General features: G+C 41.0%; 1 protein-coding gene and 1 long non-coding RNA gene across 5 annotated transcripts in view; both read left to right on the plus strand.

The window, feature by feature from the left end:
* Positions 1-19,089, plus strand: part of DYM (dymeclin) — a 375,320-nt gene that overhangs the window by 59,931 nt on the left and 296,300 nt on the right. For all 4 annotated transcript variants that reach the window (XM_033421381.2, XM_049697847.1, XM_049697848.1 and 1 more), the window contains exons 5-6: positions 934-1,067; positions 12,733-12,805. In XM_033421381.2, the coding sequence (XP_033277272.2) occupies positions 934-1,067; positions 12,733-12,805 (207 nt within the window). The remainder of the gene's footprint in view (positions 1-933; positions 1,068-12,732; positions 12,806-19,089) is intronic.
* On the plus strand, positions 2,604-12,399 carry LOC125961229 (uncharacterized). The gene is made up of 2 exons (XR_007471658.1): positions 2,604-11,505; positions 11,732-12,399. It is a non-coding gene; the product is annotated as an uncharacterized LOC125961229 (long non-coding RNA).

Consider the following 19,089-nt stretch of genomic DNA (forward strand, 5'->3'; position numbering starts at 1 on the left):
GTACTATTTAGCCAAGTTTGTTAGTTGGGTACCTAGCCTAGCTTTGGTTGGACTTAGACAAACAAATTGGACTTATGAACATGCAGTCAGAATGGAACTCGTTTGTATGCAGGGGACTTACTGTAATGACTTAGTGTATTAATTCATTCCACATTTGTTTCCTTTATTTCTTTCATATTAGGTGAACGAAGGTTCAGATTAGATATTATGGTTTTATATTTATATAGTGGAAGATTCACCTTTTATCAACCCGAGCATTTTTTGAAACCATTTTTGGAGGGTAGTCTCTTAAAAGATTGCTCATTGCCCTGTTTCCAAATAATTTATATTGAATCCAATTAAAATTGTTGTGAGTCCATGATTATTAATACAAATAGCAGGTATTGTACTGTGCAGCTGGTGATGCCTCATTTAAAATTTTGGTTGTGGGGACTTCCCTGGCGATCCAGTGGTTAAGACTCCGAGCTTCCACTGCAGGGGGCATGGGTTCAATCTCTGGTCCGGGAATTAAGATCCCACATGCTGCAGGACGCAGCCAAAAAAAAAAAAAAAATTTTTTTTGGTTGTGTATTTGCATATATTCTCTTTATGTTACTATAGTTTTTATGTTTTCTATTTTTAGTTTTCTTTTCTTTGAATTGCCTGTGTATGGGGCAGCTATAAAGTTAAGAACAAAGAGCAGTCATGCCTAAAGGAAAAAAATTTTAAAGTTGACTCACTGTAAAATACACAGAATGAAATATGAGGTAAATTATAGTAGATATCGTTGGTCCAGTGTCATAAATCATGAGCCATAAAAAAAAAGGTATGGACATTGTTCTAATATTACAAACAAAATGGGCAACATGATTGAGAAATCAGTGGACTAGAATAAAGTGATTGTGCTCATGATTAAATACTGATTCTTGTGTAATTTTGCTCTTTCCTTTCTAGCCACATCTTCATTTGGCAGACACACAATGCTTTGTTTATTATTTGCTGTTTGCTGAAAGTGTTCATTTATGAGATGTCAGAAGAAGAGTTACAACTTCATTTTACTTATGAAGAAAAATCTCCTGGCAGTTACAGTAAGTATTGCCTTTGAAGATGTTCTGGGATAACGTGTGTAACATGTAAGGATAGAATTTGAAGAATTAGAAGTATAATTTTGAAAATTCTACTTTTCCTCATAATTTTTTTTTGGCCGCGCCATGTGGCACGTGGGATCTTAGCTCCCCGACCATGGATCGAACCCGTGAACCCGGCAGTGGAAGCATGGAGTCTTAACCGGTGGACCACCAAGGAAGTCCCAATTTTCATTTTTAAGTGACCTGACACCATCAGTCTTTCTTCCCCTATATTAATTTAAATGAGCCGAGGGCTTCCCTGGTGGCGCAGTGGTTGAGAGTCCACCTGCCGATGCAGGGGACATGGGTTCGTGCCCCGGTCCGGGAAGATCCCACATGCCGCGGAGCAGCTGGGCCCGTGAGCCATGGCCACTGAGCCTGTGCGTCTGGAGCCTGTGCTCCACAATGGGAGAGGCCACGACAGTGAGAGGCCCGCGTACCGCCAAAAAAAAAAAAAAAAAAAAAAATGAGCCGAGACACTTATAATTTTTTCTTTTTTCTCTTTTTTTAAATAAGGGTGCCGGTAAGATTGAGACTTTTCTTTATTTTGACTTCTATGTATATGGGAAATAAAAATAAAAATCACAAATATTCCTTTCAGGAAACAAATGTCAATTTAAATACCATTACTAGGCCAACACATTATTAAGGGAGACAACCAATCAGAATTACAGATTTTATAAATGTTAAAGGTTACTTTCATAGGACATAACAGTCTCTGAGTCTGGGTATCTCTGGGACTGTTTGATCAGAAATAATGTTTTTAAGTATAGTTTTATGATGCCAAAGTATATTGTCTTTTTCTGAAGATACAGGAAAAGTTTACTTTTTTCTCCTGATATTGCCGAAATTTTTTTTTTCCCCAGTAGTTAGGAGAGCCTATAGTTTTCAAGATCAACTGCTGGTGTTTCATTTCTTAGCATTAAAAGTTACAACTTGGAAAATAAAAGGGCGTAATGGGATTATTAACAATTCAAATACGGGGAATGCGGTTTTGCACCTACCCTTCCCCATTGCTTCTCTCTTCCTCAAGGCAAAGGCACTGTTGCTTCTGAGTTTCCTGGGTTCATTTTTCAAAACACACCTCTGCCTTCATCAGGCTTTCTCGCCCGCCTAGAGCTTTATACATTGAATATGTTTAATTTACTACCTTGATAATCAGCCTTCTATATTTGTTAAATATATACTGATGTTTAAATGGTTAGAGCTTTTAATCAGGACTGTATCTTGTATGTGTTAGTTTTGTTAATGCTAGGCTTTGTTTTTGTGGTACCAATAGTGCCAAAACATAGTTCTGTTTAGTGAGTTGCATTCCTTTCCAGGAAGTTCTGTCAGCAAGAATGGAGTGAATGTTTATCCCCGTTGGGCCTGAGAGCATAGTCCAACCAGCATCTGCAAACCCAATACTTTGTTTTGCATTATGTCACAAAAATTAAGCAAATATTGTGCTTTATTTAACACAATATCTTTTTTATTTTAATATAAAATCATTTTTTTTCCATTACTTACCGTTGAGCAAATTGATGCACTTGAGAGATACACTGTGCTTATTTGGGGGCCAAACGTCTTGCCACAGTACCCTCTCTGTACCTGCACTCCCCGCTCACATCCAGGCTTGAGAAGCATGGTTTTGTTGTACATCCCAGGTAGCCTCATGTAGAGGCAGGACAAAAACGACACTCTTCAACCATGGCCACTTTATCAAGATGGTCATCTCACTGAAAGAGCTGCCTGTGAGGTTTGGTAATTGGTGATTTTGTGTGCTGACAGACTGTCCTGTTCCTTTATCCGGTTGGCAATTCAGGATTTTATACATGCTCTTTTGTTCTTTTCATTTGCAGCTGAGCTGCTGTTTGTCCACCAGCTTAAGTCCAGTGAACATCTCCTTAAGGTTAAAGACTGCTGTTTTTGGCATGTGTAATTATTTTCATCGTAGCCTTAGGTTGTTAGTTTGAGATTTCTACTTCTTATCACTAGTATAAGTCCTTTTTTATATTTTCTGTCAACGTCTTTTTACAGTTTGTAAAAGTGTGATAAAATTAAATGATTGCACAGATACTGTTGAATGGTAAAAAATGGAACCTCACTCTGAAAACATCCATTTGTTAGCCAGTATATGAATATCTGACTTAGGTGTGTAAAAGACTGTTCAGGGATAGGTAAGATACAGTGGTAAGGGTTGTTTGAAGGTTGAATTGACAAAAGTAGAGGGCCATCTGCAAACAATTGAGCAAATCAACCAAGGCATTTTAGGATTGTTGGGTTACTACAGCATACTGAATTTTTTGTTTATCCCAACTCACTGTAATACTGCCATGATCAGATAGATATTGCTGCCATATTCAGTGAAGCCATCTTTACGAGGGTAGTATGACTCTTAGTCTGCTCTCAGTTTGTAATTGAAATTTGTGAGGATTTCATATTTGAACATTTTCCTGTAGGCTATGTATGATGTGGTAGTAGATTGTTTGCTAGAGAGAATTTGTATCGTTATGCAAACATAGCTCTTTCCACTATTCCATGCCTTCGAGAATAGTCGAGGGGACAAAGCCAGCCCTAGGCAAAACTGTGAAGTACTACAAAATTGTTTGCATTCCCTTTGCCTTCAATGCAAGTTTTCCTTTCCTCTGTCTTGGTATTATGTCCTATTTTTGCTGATATAATAACTGATACTTATTTTACATTTTTTATGCATAAAGCCAATCTTTTAAGTCCTTAGGGGCCTAAATCTGTTGCTGGCTTCTGCAGACACTTATGGTAGCTTGTTTCCTTATGTCTTTGATGGTGCTGACTGTGAGCTTTTATTTGTTTGATCTTAACCTGAGGCCCCAAATAAGGGTAGGATTTGCATTTGCTTCTAAAGGGATCCAGGGGCTGCGCCGTAGGCCACTTCAGTCTCCTTCAGCAGTTCTTGGCTTGATGTGGCTCTCAGGTTCAGCTTCCCAGTGGCAAGTCTGAAGACTTAGTCTCCCAGTAGCTGGCTTCATCCTCAGGGACACCCTGCCCTTAGAGTTTGCTTATTGTTCAGTGTTCTACTCTGGATTCAAGCCATGGTTTGTTTGCTTGTAGCGGCGGTTCTTTTTGGTTATGGTGCTGGGGTCCTTGTAGATTTCCTTTACTTCGTGGAAGCCCATCAGTGCACTAAAGAGTGTATTTTAACCAAGAACTCGTTGTTTTGTACAGGAGGGTCCTTTGGAGTAACTGCTCCACAATACTGCTGCCAGTTATAGTTTCTTTACAGATATTTTTAATTTTTTAAATGAGGGAAGATACCTTAGGAGATTGAGAGACTGAAGATAAAAGCAAAAAAAAAAAAAAAAAAAAAAAAAGATGGGCGAGAAGCAGTAAAAAGGTCCAGGGAAGTAAGAGGCACTAGGATCTGGAGCACAGAGAGGGAACACAGGTTTGCTCTGGAAGAACGTGCTGCCTGTGTCCCAGAAGGGGCAGGTGAGGAGGAGGGGGAGGAGGAAGGGCACCTGCCGAGAGCTGGGCGGAGCAAGACGTGTGGGCCTGAGGAGCTTGGGAACCAGTTAGCACAGCTTTGTGCAGAGTAGAAAGAGACTAGGCACGGGCTTCCCTGGTGGCGCAGTGGTTGAGAGTCCGCCTGCCGGTGCAGGGGACGCGGGTTCGTGCCCCAGTCCGGGAAGATCCCACATGCCACGGAGCGGCTGGGCCCATGAGCCATGGCCGCTGAGCCTGCGCGTCCGGAGCCTGTGCTCCGCAACGGGAGAGGTCACAACAGTGAGAGGCTTGCCTACTGCAAAAAGAAAAAAAAAGAGACTAGGCACTTGTCAAGTCCAGGTAAAAGGCTTGCTTGACTACGTTAATAGTTCAATATATATTTATTTTTAAAAATCATTGATTTTGTAGGACTTGCTCTCAAGCATAGTAGATTAAACATACATGATCATCTTTGCTTTCTTCTGAAACCCCGATGAAAGATCAGTAAAGGGATTTTTAATAAGTTATGAATTTATTAGGTTAAAGAGAAAGAGAGGGGGACACAATTTTTTTTTTTTTAAGTCTATTGAATTTGTTACAATACTGCTTCTGTTTTATGTTTTGTTTTTTTGGCCGTGAGGCATGTGGGATCTTAGCTCCCCAATCAGGGATCAAACCCGAACCCCTTGCGTTGGAAGGCAAAGTCTGAACCACTGGACCGCCAGGGAAGTCTCCACAATATTAGTAACATTTTGCAAGTTGGAAAACTGAGTAATGCTGAATTAAACTGACCAGTGAAAGCTGGGAGCTAAGTGCCTTCAGGGTTGGAGAACTTAGAGAAAAGCCAGTTCTTGCTGCAGAATCCTGGAGATGCTTAGGAATTGGAAGTGCCAGGTGTCTCTGAAGGCAGACAACCAGGGGGATTGATGGAAAGATATCTCCGCTGTCATGTACAGTCATGGGACCACCCCTTCCCCGGTTTAGTACTAAAATCTGCTCTCTGTAGAGGCTGGACCAATGGGGCCTCCCTTAGTGAGCTCTTGGGCACAGTGGAGGCAGTGGTGTACCGAGAATAGGGTTAAGAGAAAAGGCTGCAAAATGGAAGAGTGAGGCATCTTGACTTGGCTTCTGGAATGCTGGCACTGGGGTTTTACCCACCCCACTTTCTTTCCTGCCAGAAGACGAGCGGATACTCTTCTGGAGAAAATGAACCCAAAACAGGGAAAGACTTATAGAAACGGACATTTAGATGCCCCTCGATGAAGCAGCTCACAACCCACCTGTGGGAACCACCGCGTGGCAGGCTGTGCCATTTGTCTCCCTCTAGCTGGTAGATGGGGAGTCAGGGATCCCATACAGGTGAGAAAACTTATAATTTGTGAGAGACCAAAACAAACAGAAGAAAAAAATTACATGAGATGGAAATTTATGGGAAAAAAAATCCTTAATCACACCTCTTCAACACAACCAATTTCCTTTTTATTCCCCTCTGGCTTAAAACCTTTTCGAAACTGTTTGGAATTACCTTCCCAGTCCGTGGTGTATTTGTTTTACTAAATGCAGTGGAGGTAAATCTCTCTCCTTTGAAAGTAGCTTTGATTTTTTCTGACGGCCGAGGTGCTTTGGCTCCCATGATGGCAGGGCTTTACTGCTCTTTCCTCCGCCTGAGCTGGTCCCTAGGGCCTGGGGCCGCTGTCGCTCAACAGGTGAACCAGAAATTGTATTGTGGGGGGAGGTGAGTGATTTTGGTTTTATTTTTGTCTTAATATAAAACTTAATAGTTTAATCTCATTAGTTATAGATAAATAATGCAAAACCCCCCCAAAAAACTCCACGATAGTTGAACAATGTGACTCAGAGAAAAAAGAAAGTGCAGATTTATTCTTTTAAAATATTTAGCATATAAGATTTGTGATCTGACTTTGCAGAAGAATAAAGTGCTTCTAGGGACTCCTGACTTGTTCTTTGGTTATTTAATAGGTGATAGTGTGATTCGCGATATTTCTTTCTCTCCCCTTCTTTCTTTTATGTAATCAGTGGAACAAAATGAATTAAACTTTACTAATTGGCACATTTTATAATGAAACCTCATAGAGTATATTATCCTTGAGGGTAATTAGAAACATTTCTGTTCGACTGCAGTAATAGCAGTTGACCAAAATTATTGCAGATTTTATTGGAATGGTTGTGCGACACAGGTTTATAAATATTGTAATGCATGGAAATGTAGACCAGTTTTATTTTTAGAGAAGACTGAATCCATTTGCTTTTCCTTAATTAATTAATGGAGGCATATTTGATTTTGCTAATTAGAAGTTTAAATATGATTTTTAATATGTTAGAATAATCCCAGTATTAGCTTCACAGTTAAAATAGACAGTAACCTACACTCTGTCATGTTTTTTCTGAGTAGAAGTTTATAGTAAGTATAATCCAGCTATGTGTCTTCATCTTAAGGAAGTCTTTTGCTCTGAAATTTCAGGCACTCTTTGCAGTGTAGCTCTGTTAATTCTTAAGTTTTAAGTACCTGTATTAGCACTGTATTGGGCAGCATTGAGAAACTGACAGTTTGACTTTCTGAATGCAAGGAAAACAATGATTAGCTCTCTGTCTTTTAATATTCCTTTTAATAACTACGTGTAACCTGATTTAATTGACCCGTATGTTTCTTTTTTCTGGCTGCTGCTTTGTTTTCCGTCAGTGCTGTTTTTTCCCCTTCCTCGAATGAGTGCTTAAAAAATTTTTCTTTTCTCTCTCTCTTCCCCACCCCTCCTCCCCCCAACTCTGATGGAAGGCGTTTGGTTAAGACAGTATTTTATTATCTCTGGTTGTCTCCCTAAGGCCAAAATAAGAGAGTTGAATCTTAGTCCGTGATTCTGAATGGGTGCCGAGCAGAAAGCACTAACAGGGACTGGCCACAGCTTAGTTTCAGGTGTAGATTTATTAGAGCTGTGAGGGACCATAAATCTTGTCTTTCTTTCTCTTTCTTTGCAACTTTCTCTGCTGACGCTCATAGGGACCCGGGAAGTAGCATTTGGGCTTTAAAATGGGAGAACCTCAGGGATAGGGGTGGGATTTCAGTGACGTTGATCGGCAAACTATTCGTAATAAGAGTCTGTATTTATTAGTTGTTTGAGATTATTTGTAAATTGGATATTTAAGTCAAGAACTTGAGTATGTGTTGATGAATGTGTAGGCGAATGTGTAGGCTGTCAGCTTGACGTGTAAAGTAATATGTGGTATGTCCAATCTGTCCCCTAACGTGGCTCAGAGTACTCACTTCCCAGGGATTTGTATTTAGGGTCTTCAGTGAAACATGGATTGGTTGACTGGATTTTTTTCCGAGCTTGTAGAAACAGGTCTTTATAGAAGTAATTTGTAAGGTTTTTTTTTTTTTTTTTCTCCTTTGGAAGTCTGAATTTGGGTTAAATCTGAATTCTGCCACTTACTCTAAGTAAGCTAACCTCTCTGAGCCTTGATTTCCCATCTGTAAAGTGATGATGATCATACCTGCTCCTTAAGGGTTGTTGTTAAGATTAATGTGAGCTAGAGAGAATGGAATGCTCATGATTTAAAATATTAAAATGTTTAACTGGAGATATAGAGGCAATTTAAAACCCTTTAAGAGATTAAAAAAACAGCTCTAGGTTATAAAAGTTCACAACACAGTAAACACGCTGAATCTCTGCAAATTTCTTTACTCAAAGAACATCAATTTACTTTGTCATGAACCTGCAAATTTCAAGGACTTTTAAGATTCTCTTTCCTGTGAGAAATGCATGAATAATTTTTGGCAGGTGAGTTTTATATTTACTTGTTTTTATTGAAACTAAGGAAGATATTTGGCCTCACATGAAAGCTAAGTGTTATAAATGCCGCTTGGAAACTAATGCAATATGAGTGACTTGCTTAATGTAAAACCTGCTAAGCAGTCACTCTTCACTTGCTGTGAAATTATTTGCTTCTAGATTAGCCCCAGAAATAAGAATATAGTATTATGCAAGAATGTTTTTGCTTTAGTAAATGGAAGTTGTCAGAGATTTCACCTGGAATTTGCTTATTCTTGCCTTTAGTTTTGTTAGAACTTTGGCCTTGAAATGCTACTCTTTACTTGTATGGAATGGATTTATCATTATTTTCATTAGTATTGTATTACATTGATAACGAAGCTGTGTATGTACTCCTTAATTAACCAGCTGTAAACTTGGCTGAGGTCATGATGTGAATGGCACATGGAACCAAAGAGAGGATCCTTGTCGCCATTTTAAGATTTGAAAATTAGATGTGTTTACACCCCGGAAGGAAAAAAATCCAATCAAGCACCATCTGTGTGTCCTGAGTACTTGTTCCCTCACCTTCTGTAATTAAAACACTTGTGCTGGGGACTTCCCTGGTGGTCCAGTGGTTAAGAATCCGTCTTGCAATGCAGGGGACGCTGGTTCGATCCTTGATCAGGAACTAAAATTCCACATACTGCGGGATCTACTGAGTATGTAGAGCCCGCGTGCCGCAACTACTGAGCCTGCGCACCACAACTAGAGAGCCCATGTGCCACAACTACAGAGCCCTTGTGCTCTGGAGCCCGCGTGCCACAACTAGAGAGAAGCCCATGTGCCACAACTAGAGAAAAGCCTGCGCATCGCAACGAAAGATCCCACGTGCCACAGCTAAGACCTGACGCAGCCAAATAAATAAGTATTAAAAAAAACCCTTGTGCTGGCTGCTTGGCTGAACCAGGGGTATATTATTAAACTGGCTAATTTATTTGGTCTAAAATGTTCTTTAGGGAATCAGTGAGTGACTTTAAATGTTCTTGCTGGGTCTGGGTCACCACATTCTCTGGGGTAAGCCAAGGAATGACAGTTCAGCAAATAAGTATTATGTATTATATGCCAACAAACCAACTTGTTGGAACCGGTTGTTAACTCGTTTGGGTTATGTTGGACAGCTTTTTTTTTTTTTTTAAGATGTATTTATTATTTATTTATTTATTTTAGGCTGCGTCGGGTCTTAGTTGTGGCACGTGGGATCTTTTGTTGTTGCGGTGCGCGGGCTCTTTGTTGTGGTGTGCGGGCGTCTCTCTAGGGGTGGTGTGTGGGTTTTCTCTTCTCTAGTTGTGGCGCACACGTTCCAGAGCGTGAGGGCTCTGTAGTTTGCGGCACGTGGGCTCTAGTTGAGGTGTGAGAGCTCGGTAGTTGTGGCACACGGGCTTTAGTTGCCCGGCGGCATGTGGGATCTTAATTCCCTGACCAGGGATCAAACCCGTGTCCCCTGCATTGTAAGGTGATCCTGTTGGACAGCTTTGGCAGAGAGAGATTTAGTTATATCTTGTCCTGACTTTCTTCACTAGTTGAGCTGTAAGCCTACCACTTCTAGAATGAGATTTAATGTGGTTATTGAACTTGATTCTTGCTGTGTATTCTTTTGAGCATTGATTCGTGTCTTCAGCGTGAAAGAGTAATCTCTTCGAGCTTTGCACTGACCTCTCAGAGGGCTACTGTGCCAGTTCTATTTTTGGCGAGGCAGGAAGGAATTTCTTCATACTTTCTAATGATACCAGGTGAAACTGTGGTCTAGAAAAACAGAATTGCTAAACTTCGTTTTGAGATTCCAAGTGCTTTGATGTTTTGGAAGTAACCACTAGATTTGGACTTAGACGCCTGTGTTCACTTCGGTGAACACGTATTGAGTGTGTATCATGTGCCAAGTTCTTTGTCAGTCATCACCCTGAAGAAGGACAAAGTCTAATAGGGGCCAACTTTACATGTAGTCAGAAACTAAGTGCAACCAACATTTATAATAACAGACAGATGCACAAGGCATAGATGCTGTGTAGATGATTATTTTTATTCAGGGTGAGGCAAGAGAGTTGGATTTTATGGAGGAGATGAAGACTGAGGATGGTTCAGGTAGATAAAGTTGGGCTTTAAAAAAAAAAAACAAAATCAGGGTTTTTGGGCATTCCAGGAAGAGAGAATGTAATTGTAGGAGGCATGATACGGCAAGTATTAGGCAGCTTGGCACTGCAGGAATATAAATCACGAAGGGAGTAATGGTGGGAGATAAAGATAGAAAGGGATTCAGGGCTTGTATCTTGCAGGGTCTGACATACTGTAGTTTGGGGCTTTGAGTTTTTTCTGATGTGTAGTAATCAGCTTAAAGCAATTGACAAGATCTAAGCCAGGAGAATGAAAGGATGGAATTTAGTTAGCTCCCTCTGATAGCGATCTGGGGTTTGGATTGGAGAGGAGTAAAATTAGAGGTAGGAATACTAGTTAAGAAGGTTTAAAGAAGTTCCAGAGTGAGTTTTAATTTAGTAAATTTGTTTAAAATGATGACATAATGAACGAAAGAATGACAAGGAGTTAAGGAAAGAGGAAATATCAGAGGGGCAGACTGTGTAATTGAGAGGACCTAGAGACTGATTGGTTATAAAAAGATGAGTAGGAGAGAATCATCTGGGTTTGGGGCTTGGGTTACTGATGTAGTCACCAAAAAGGACAATAAAGAATAAAGAACTGGATTTGAAGTGTTGGGAAAGAGGAGTTCAGTTTTGAGTGTGTTGAGGCTGAGGTACCAGTGAAGTATCTAGGTGGAGGTGGCCGGGAGGTAAGTAGATATAAAAATATGACGTGCAGTGGAGAGGCTGAGAGGAAAACCATAGACTTAGGAATCACCAGCGTGTAAGTGATGGTTGATGAAGGGAGAACACAGGGAGTGAGACATGAAGAGAAGAAACCCGGTGGTGGAATTCTGGGGGAACATGTCAATGTTGAAAGGCATTCTGAGGTAGCAGATACTGGGAATGAATAGGAAAAGTAGTAGGTTAGAAAGAAGGCATAGGGACTGAGAGAAGAAAGAACTTCATGAAGGAGTAGGTGTCAGTAATGTCCAAAGCCAGGAGCCACATGAGATCCTGATTGGCTTTGGATGTTAGAAGGTCACTTGGCTTAGAGACGTTTGGGACAGAGGAGCATTTCTTTTTTTTTTTTTTTTTTTGCGGTACACGAGCCTCTCACTGTTGTGGCCTCTCCCGTTGCGGAGCACAGGCTCCGGACGCGCCGGCTCAGCGGCCATGACTCACGGGCCCAGCCGCTCCGCGGCATGTGGGATCTTCCCAGACCGGGGGCACGAACCCGCGTCCCCTGCATTGGCAGGCGGACTCTGAACCACTGCGCCACCAGGGAAGCCCCAGAGGAGCATTTCTATTGGAACAGTAATTTGTAACCTACCTTCGCTGCTTGCTTATTCTGTGACTTGGGAAAGCCATTTTGTCTTTGGCTCTTTGTAAAGAGGTGGTTGGCCTCTTAGCGGGTTTCATTCTGTGATTGGTGGGGCTCCATGGGTTCAGAGAAGGCACTTTGAGGCTCATCAAGGAGATCAAGGGTCAGGTCAGATATTCGTTGGGGGAGAAGGTGCAGATAGTCTAGTCCTGATTCAAACAGAGCGGCTGGAGCAGCTTGAATTTGTATCTGTTTTATCTATTTGACTTTAGTATCAGATTTTATTTGAAAAAACATAGTGCAGTATAAGAAACTTGAAAACTGCTTGCCTACAGAAGCCATAGTTAACCTTCAAGCATTAAAAGAGAGAGAATAAATAGCTGGTGATCAAAATTCCTCTACTAGGGCTTCCCTGGTGGCGCAATGGTTGAGAGTCCGCCTGCTGATGCAGGGGACACGGGTTCGTGCCCTGGTCCAGGAAGATCCCACATGCCGTGGAGCGGCTGGGCCCGTGAGCCATGGCCGCTGGGCCTGTGCGTCCGGAGCCTGTGCTCCGCAACGGGAGAGGCCACAGCAGTGAGAGGCCCGCGTACCACAAAAAAAAAAAAAAAAAAAAAAAAAAAATTCCTCTACTAGATGAAGATTATAATAGATGCTGACTTGCTTCATGACATAGATTTTATTCAGAGGTCAACATTAGTGTTCGAGTTTCTGTAATAATAATTATTCTTATTTTCATTAGGAATGAAAACTAAACTTCTAAATAACTGAATTCTAGGGACTTCCCTGGTGGTCTACTGGTTAAGACTCTGTGCTTCCACTGCAGGGGGCCCGGGTTCGATCCTGGGTTGGGGAGCTGCATGCCACATGGCGTGGCCAAAAAAAAAAAAAAACAAATTATGAGCTGAACAACCGAATTCTGTTTTACACTTTGTTCAAAAACGTTTTATGTATCTTACCAGGTTCTGACTCAGAAGATCTTTTGGAAGAATTGCTGTGCTGTTTGATGCAGTTAATCACTGATATTCCACTCTTGTAAGTTCTGGCTAAGCCAGGATTAGTTTTATCTTCTTTGTATATTGAAGATGGTAATTGATCATGTTGAAGAGTTTGTGGGTTGTGGTGTAGTACTTTCATGTATGCTTTTTATGTATGCCTCCGTGTACATCCATGGGCTTCTTCTGTCTCTCTTGCCTAATATTTAGACTCTGATGACCTGTCATCAACACAAGAATTTTATGTTGTTGAGGGGAAAATAAGCTCTTTAGCAATACTGAGCGTATGATAGGCACAGAATTAATCTCTGTAAACAAGGGTTTGAGAGGGAAACAGTTAAATCTAGTATATATGTGGTAGATGCAGGTAGTTTTCCACCCGTTATTTGTTCTCCCCTTCTTCCTTGCTTCCTGTTTTTATTGCTATATCTGGCCTTTTTTGGAGAGGTCAGATTTCCATTTCTAGCCTTTCTTGAAGCTATGTGTGGTCAGTGAGATGTGGGGGGGAAGTCCTCAAGTGAAACTTATGGGTGCAGCTCTTTAAGGGGACCTGACTCATCTAGGAGGCATACGTATATTTTTGTTTGTGAGAGCCCACTTTCCTGCTTTCTGGAATGTGGACAGGGTCTCTTTAGAGTTGTGTTGAACATCTTGGCACCAAGAGCTAAGAGACTCAGAGAAAATTCTGCTTTGATGTCATTGAGCTGCTGAACCAAAGTCATCAACTACTACACCTCCTCCCCCTACCCCATACCCCACCCTTGGAATTCTCATGTGAGAAAACTAGACCCTTATTTGTTTACACTGTTAGAACTAGATTTCTGTCACTACAGCTGAATGCAGTCTCTGTGTGATTCAAAATGTCTGTTACTTTTAAAGCAGTTACTCTCAACCTTTTTTTCTTAATTGCCTCTCTGAAGTCCTAATGAGATTTGAATACTCCAGATACACTGAATATCTGTGTATTGTGCTATGGCCTTTTTGAGGGCCACACATCATTATAATATCTATGAAGTTTTTCACCTCTTAAGAACCAATTTTCACCCTCTTGAGGGTGATCTCGACCCCCCCATCGAGAATGCATATTTTATTTTATTTATTTTTTAATTTTTGGCCACACTGCACAGCATGTGGGATCTGAGTTCCCCGACCAGGGATCAAACCCATGCCCCTTGCAGTGGAAGCTTGGAGTCCTAACCACTGGACCATCAGGGAATTCCCGAGAATGCATATTTTAAAGGAATTATTTTTTGAAATAAAAAAGTAGATTTTTAAGATTTATCATCACAGAATCTCAGTCTGTGTGGGGATATCGTTGGAAATGTGCCACTTGCCTGTGGCCCAAAAAGGAAAGACAGGTATTTGTGAGAAAACAGGCTCCTGGCCTCTGTTGTGCACAAGTGCAGCATCCAAAATTGTAATATAGATTTAGGAATGAGAGCCACCAAAGCCTGTTGTGACTTGGTCTGGTGACGTGCAGCCTGGAAGGTAGGGCTGAGACAACTGAGGAATCACTGACAGGGACGGGCACGGGAAAAGTGTCCCAGGCAAGTTGAACTCTTGTGACAGACACAGCTCTTTGCATGCCTGGTATCCTTTCTCCCCTTCCTCTCCGATATTTTTGGGGGCAGGGTGTGCCCAGCTTAGTTTTCAGGCACTTTGGGAACTAAATATGGCTCTGTGACACAGTTTGAGCCAATTACACGTAAGCAGAAGTCATGAACTTGCAGAGCATGTACCTTCAGCCCGTTGCCCTTGGCCCTTCTCTTCCTTCCTGGATGTGGAGGCAGTGTTTGGGACATGTTGAAACTATGAAGATGGGCGCCACACACGAAGAACAGTGTCCCAGCAGTGTGGGATACTGATAAAGTTATAGAACCATTACACCAACCCTAGATGGCTTATCTTTGGATTTCTCCTTATGTGAAAAGAGCAAACAGTTATTTTGGTTAAGCCACTGTGGCTATTAGCTTTCTGTTACTTATGGTCAGATGTGGGAAGGGGAACACGTATATTGCCTGCTATTTGCATATCACAGTATGTGTGGTGCTTCATGTGTTCCTGATTTAATTTTAAAAGTAGCACTACCTCTATTACATTTGTTGTTACCAAATACCAGCAATTTTGTATATATCCTGAATGAGTGCCTTTTGTTGTTGTTGTTGATAAAATGTCATGGTAAAGTTAAGGGGGATGGAAATGATAAATCCCTTTAGATAGTAAATAAGCTGTGAATACAGTAAATAGACCAGCCACTTAAACACTCTTGGGGAGGAAGCAGTGTTGTAATAAATCAAACATTTTAGTGTTTTATGTGTTTATACTTTTTAAATGAACTGAAAATGCACAGACAACCAGATGTCTTGTATTATGTACACTCAGCTTTAACCAGCTGCTGAAACAATTCTTATGATTTAATGTTCTTGGAACTCCATCCTACAAAAAGGTTTGTCTTGGTAACAGTTTCCATGTGAAACCAACCTACTCTTTAAATGTTTCATCTACTATAACCATAGTGCAGTGTTACCAATCAGCTTATAATTTAAGGAGGAATGTTAACCTGTGAAAACTGAGGATGGTCTAGACACACCTGACTATCATCAGTCTGGCTATAAACGTTGAAGTTTAACGTTGGCATGCCAGTGCTACATTAGCGGGTGAACAGCAAGAGGAAACTAATTTTAATCGCCATCGTGGGTAATGCAAAACTAGCTTAAACGTTTTGTTTGAGACTATGAAATCACTCTATTAATATTGAAAGCAAATGATTACCAAGAACAGAGGTAGATAGACATTTAGAAATCTATACATTTTAACTGATACTTCATCATTAAGAGAACAGGATCAACTGTGGGAGCTTAAACTCCCAGAATTTGTAGGAATTCATTTGTAATGAAAATGGACCTTTAAATAGTAAGTGGATACTGCTTCTCAGTTTGGATTTCTTGATAAAATATTAATTCTCTGAGGTGTTAGTCTTCAAAGACAGATTCAAATTACACACCTTCCAGGAATCCTTCCTTAACACCACACCTCTCAGCGTTTATATATGTATTTAAAAGAAAGATTAAGTCAGGCACCGTCTTGTGACTTGACATTTTGTAGTGTATATTGGGTTGATCCAGTAGAATTGAAATGTCTTCCAAAAGTAAAACCTTGTCTTTAATTGTTATACCTTCTTGATCTCAAGGAGTTGAATGAGAGAGGAATAAGGTACGATAAAGGTATGTCCCTCAAGACACTAATGGAGAGTGTAATGGAACATGGTCGGCAGGCCAGGGTTGAAAGCACACACTTAGAATTTGTGACACTGGTTTGCTTCTTTCAGTGTTACCGTGAGGGTTGAATGAGACCCCGTGATTCTTCCCAGTGATGGAGTTTAGGTGGGGCCCTAGCAGCATAAGCAGTTACCTTGTATGGGCCTAATACTTACATTTTGAGGACTGCTTATGATGCTTTTTTATTATGAAATAGAGTTTGAGAACTTGAACTGGATGTCTTTCCTTGTCTTTTTGTCTCTGTTCGTTGCTATTGTTTTTGTCAAAGCTATCACTCTTAGCTGTTTACAATGATGCCGTTGTCAAGAACAGGCCCTACTCCTTGCCTCTGTGCCCTCACTCTGGACACGTCCTGAGAGGTCTGCTTAGAGTGGGCCTTTCTGTGGGCTCCAGCCCCTTCCTCTGAGATCCATTTATGTGTCTTCTCCTTTATCAACCTGTGAACTCAGTAAGGAGGATTGGGACGGCTTAATTCTCAGCCTGGCCCTGGTGGGCAGATTTTTTAATTCTATAATTTAAGAAACTTTAGTTTTTTCATGTTATATATTGATAAAGATACCATATTCAAACTGGATTGCCTTCACCGCCTTTTCCAGGAGTGTGTGTATGTCTGTGTAGTGGGACTTTGCTGCTTCAGTGCAGGGGTATCTGATGTCATCTGCTGACCTTGTCCATGTTACTCATTCTGCTTCAATAACGCTGGTGTCCTTGCTAATTTGGAACATGCCAACCCACTGCTGTCTTCAAGGCCTTCGACCTTCCTTCTGCTGCCTTGCATATCTCTCTTCAGACATCTGCATGGCTCTTGTCCTGACCTCCTTCAAGCTTCCTTCTGCTCAAAGTTCTGCTTCTTAGAAACAGCCGCTCTGACTACCCTAAAATAGCACGCTTCTCATTTTCTGTCCATTTAAAAATATATATATTTATTTATTTATTTGGCTGTGCCTGGTCTTAGTTGCAGCATGCAGGATCCTTAGTTGCAGCATGTGGGATCTAGTTCCCTGACCAGGGAATGAACCTGGGCCCCTGCATTGGGAGTGTGGAGTCCTAGCCTTTGGACCAACAGGGAAGTCCCTTTCTGTTCTTTTATCATGCTTTATTTTTTTGTCCTAATACTTAATCACTGCTTTTAATTAATTAATTTATTCATTTTTGGCTGCATTGGGTCTTCGTTGCTGTGCGCGGGCTTTCTCTAGTTGCAGCGAGCAGGGGCTGCTCTTCGTTGCGGTGCGCGGACTTCTCATTGCAGTGGCTTCTCTTGTTGCAGAGCGGGCTCTAGGCGCGTGGGCTTCAGTAGTTGCAGTAGTTGGGCTCAGTAGTTGTGGCTTGTGGGCTCTAGAGTGCAGGTTCAGTAGTTGTGGCGCATGGGCTTAGTTGCTCTGTGGCATGTGGGATCTTCCCGGACCAGGGCTCGAACCCGTGTCCCCTGCACTGGCAGGCAGATTCTTAACCACTGTGCCACAAGGGAAGCTCGTATCACTCCTTTTCATATTACCTGTTATTTCTCAACGAAATTGGAATGAAAGCTACATGAAAACAAGGGCTCTTCCTGCGTTAACATTTGTTTTGCTCACTGCTGTCCCCTTAGTACTCAGGTTAGCCTGGCAAGTGGAAGACTCAAAAAATATTTGTTGAATGAGTAAATCCGTGGGAGCACAACCTATTCAATGTGCTTAAATATTTTGTTTGTTTCTCATCATCTGGTCTATATGGAAACACAGTAGTGTGCTAAGGCGTATTCCATTGCAGATATAGTGGCTCAAAGCCCCTTGCAGTTGGAACATTATATTATAAACACTAGGTATCTTATAGACCTTAGCAGTGGAAAGAGGCTACTAGAAACCGAAACACTGAGAAATTACATCTGACAATATTTAAGGAAATGGTATATTAATTAGCTATAAATGCTGACTAGTCTGGAGCCATTTAGTTTAGGGATGGACAGTCAGCATTGTATCTCAGTAGTCCCCCAGATGATCCCTTCACAATATAATAATTTCCTTTTCATTAAGTTCATCCACGAAAACATATGTTATGAATATACTAAACTATGTGTATTTACAGTACTGGGCCCTGGGCAAAGAAAGGCATGACTTTGGAAGAGCTTAGAGATGGATAGATGTGTAGAAAGATAGCCCAGTAAGAGGAACAACTGATACATGCTGCAGTCATTGGGAGCTGTAGTGATGAGCAGTGGCTAGGTCTTCAAGGAGGCAGAAAGGAGCTGCATAGGGACCTCTTGGATGCTTCTAATGTGTTTGGAGAATCACAAGTGTATTCGTTTGATTAGAGTGGAGGGTTTGTGGGAGACTAGGGATGGAGAAGCTATGTGGTTTGATGGAGTAAAGACTTGAATGTTAAAAGGACTAAATGTTTGATTAGGTTTAGGGTTCTCTTTATTAAGATATTAAAGAACATAATATATATATTTTAGAGCTAGTTCTCTGAAATCCATTTTGGATGTATTTGGGGAGGGATGAAACTGATTAAGAATCTTATTGGTAAAATTAACTTTACTGGATTTATGAAATGTAATAAAATACACATTTATTCGACCCATAGTTGTTGGTATTGGCTTAGATGTTATACTTTGGAAAATCTGAATATTGAAAACTTTTGGTGGCAATGGTGAAGTAGGTGGTTCAAGAACCTGAAGAGCCATAAACAGTTTCTTTATGAAGTCTGCAAGTTTTTGAGAGTGAAGGAACTGGAGAGACCCACGTTGGCAGTGAACGGCCTAACTGTTGGGAAAATGTCTTTGTATGGCCCTGCATGTTGATACCCAGACTCTTCTCAAATCCAGCCTCAGCAGAGTGGGTAGCTAAAACAAGTCAGCATTTAAGTTTTAGGTGCTGTAAAGTAAATACCTGGTGTAGCTTTCTGATTGAATTAGAAGTTTAAGACATTACAAGCACTGAATTAAAGATGATAGCATTTTCAAATACCAAAACAGAATTAAGTTCACAATAGCTTATTAGTTTGAAAATTGATTTCTGGTGCCTCTGGGAAAAAAATCCCGGTTAAAAAATTTTAATATGTAAGCCTT

The sequence above is a fragment of the Orcinus orca genome, chromosome 15 (genome assembly GCF_937001465.1).
Source record: "Orcinus orca chromosome 15, mOrcOrc1.1, whole genome shotgun sequence".
NCBI classification, from domain to species: Eukaryota; Metazoa; Chordata; class Mammalia; order Artiodactyla; family Delphinidae; genus Orcinus; species Orcinus orca.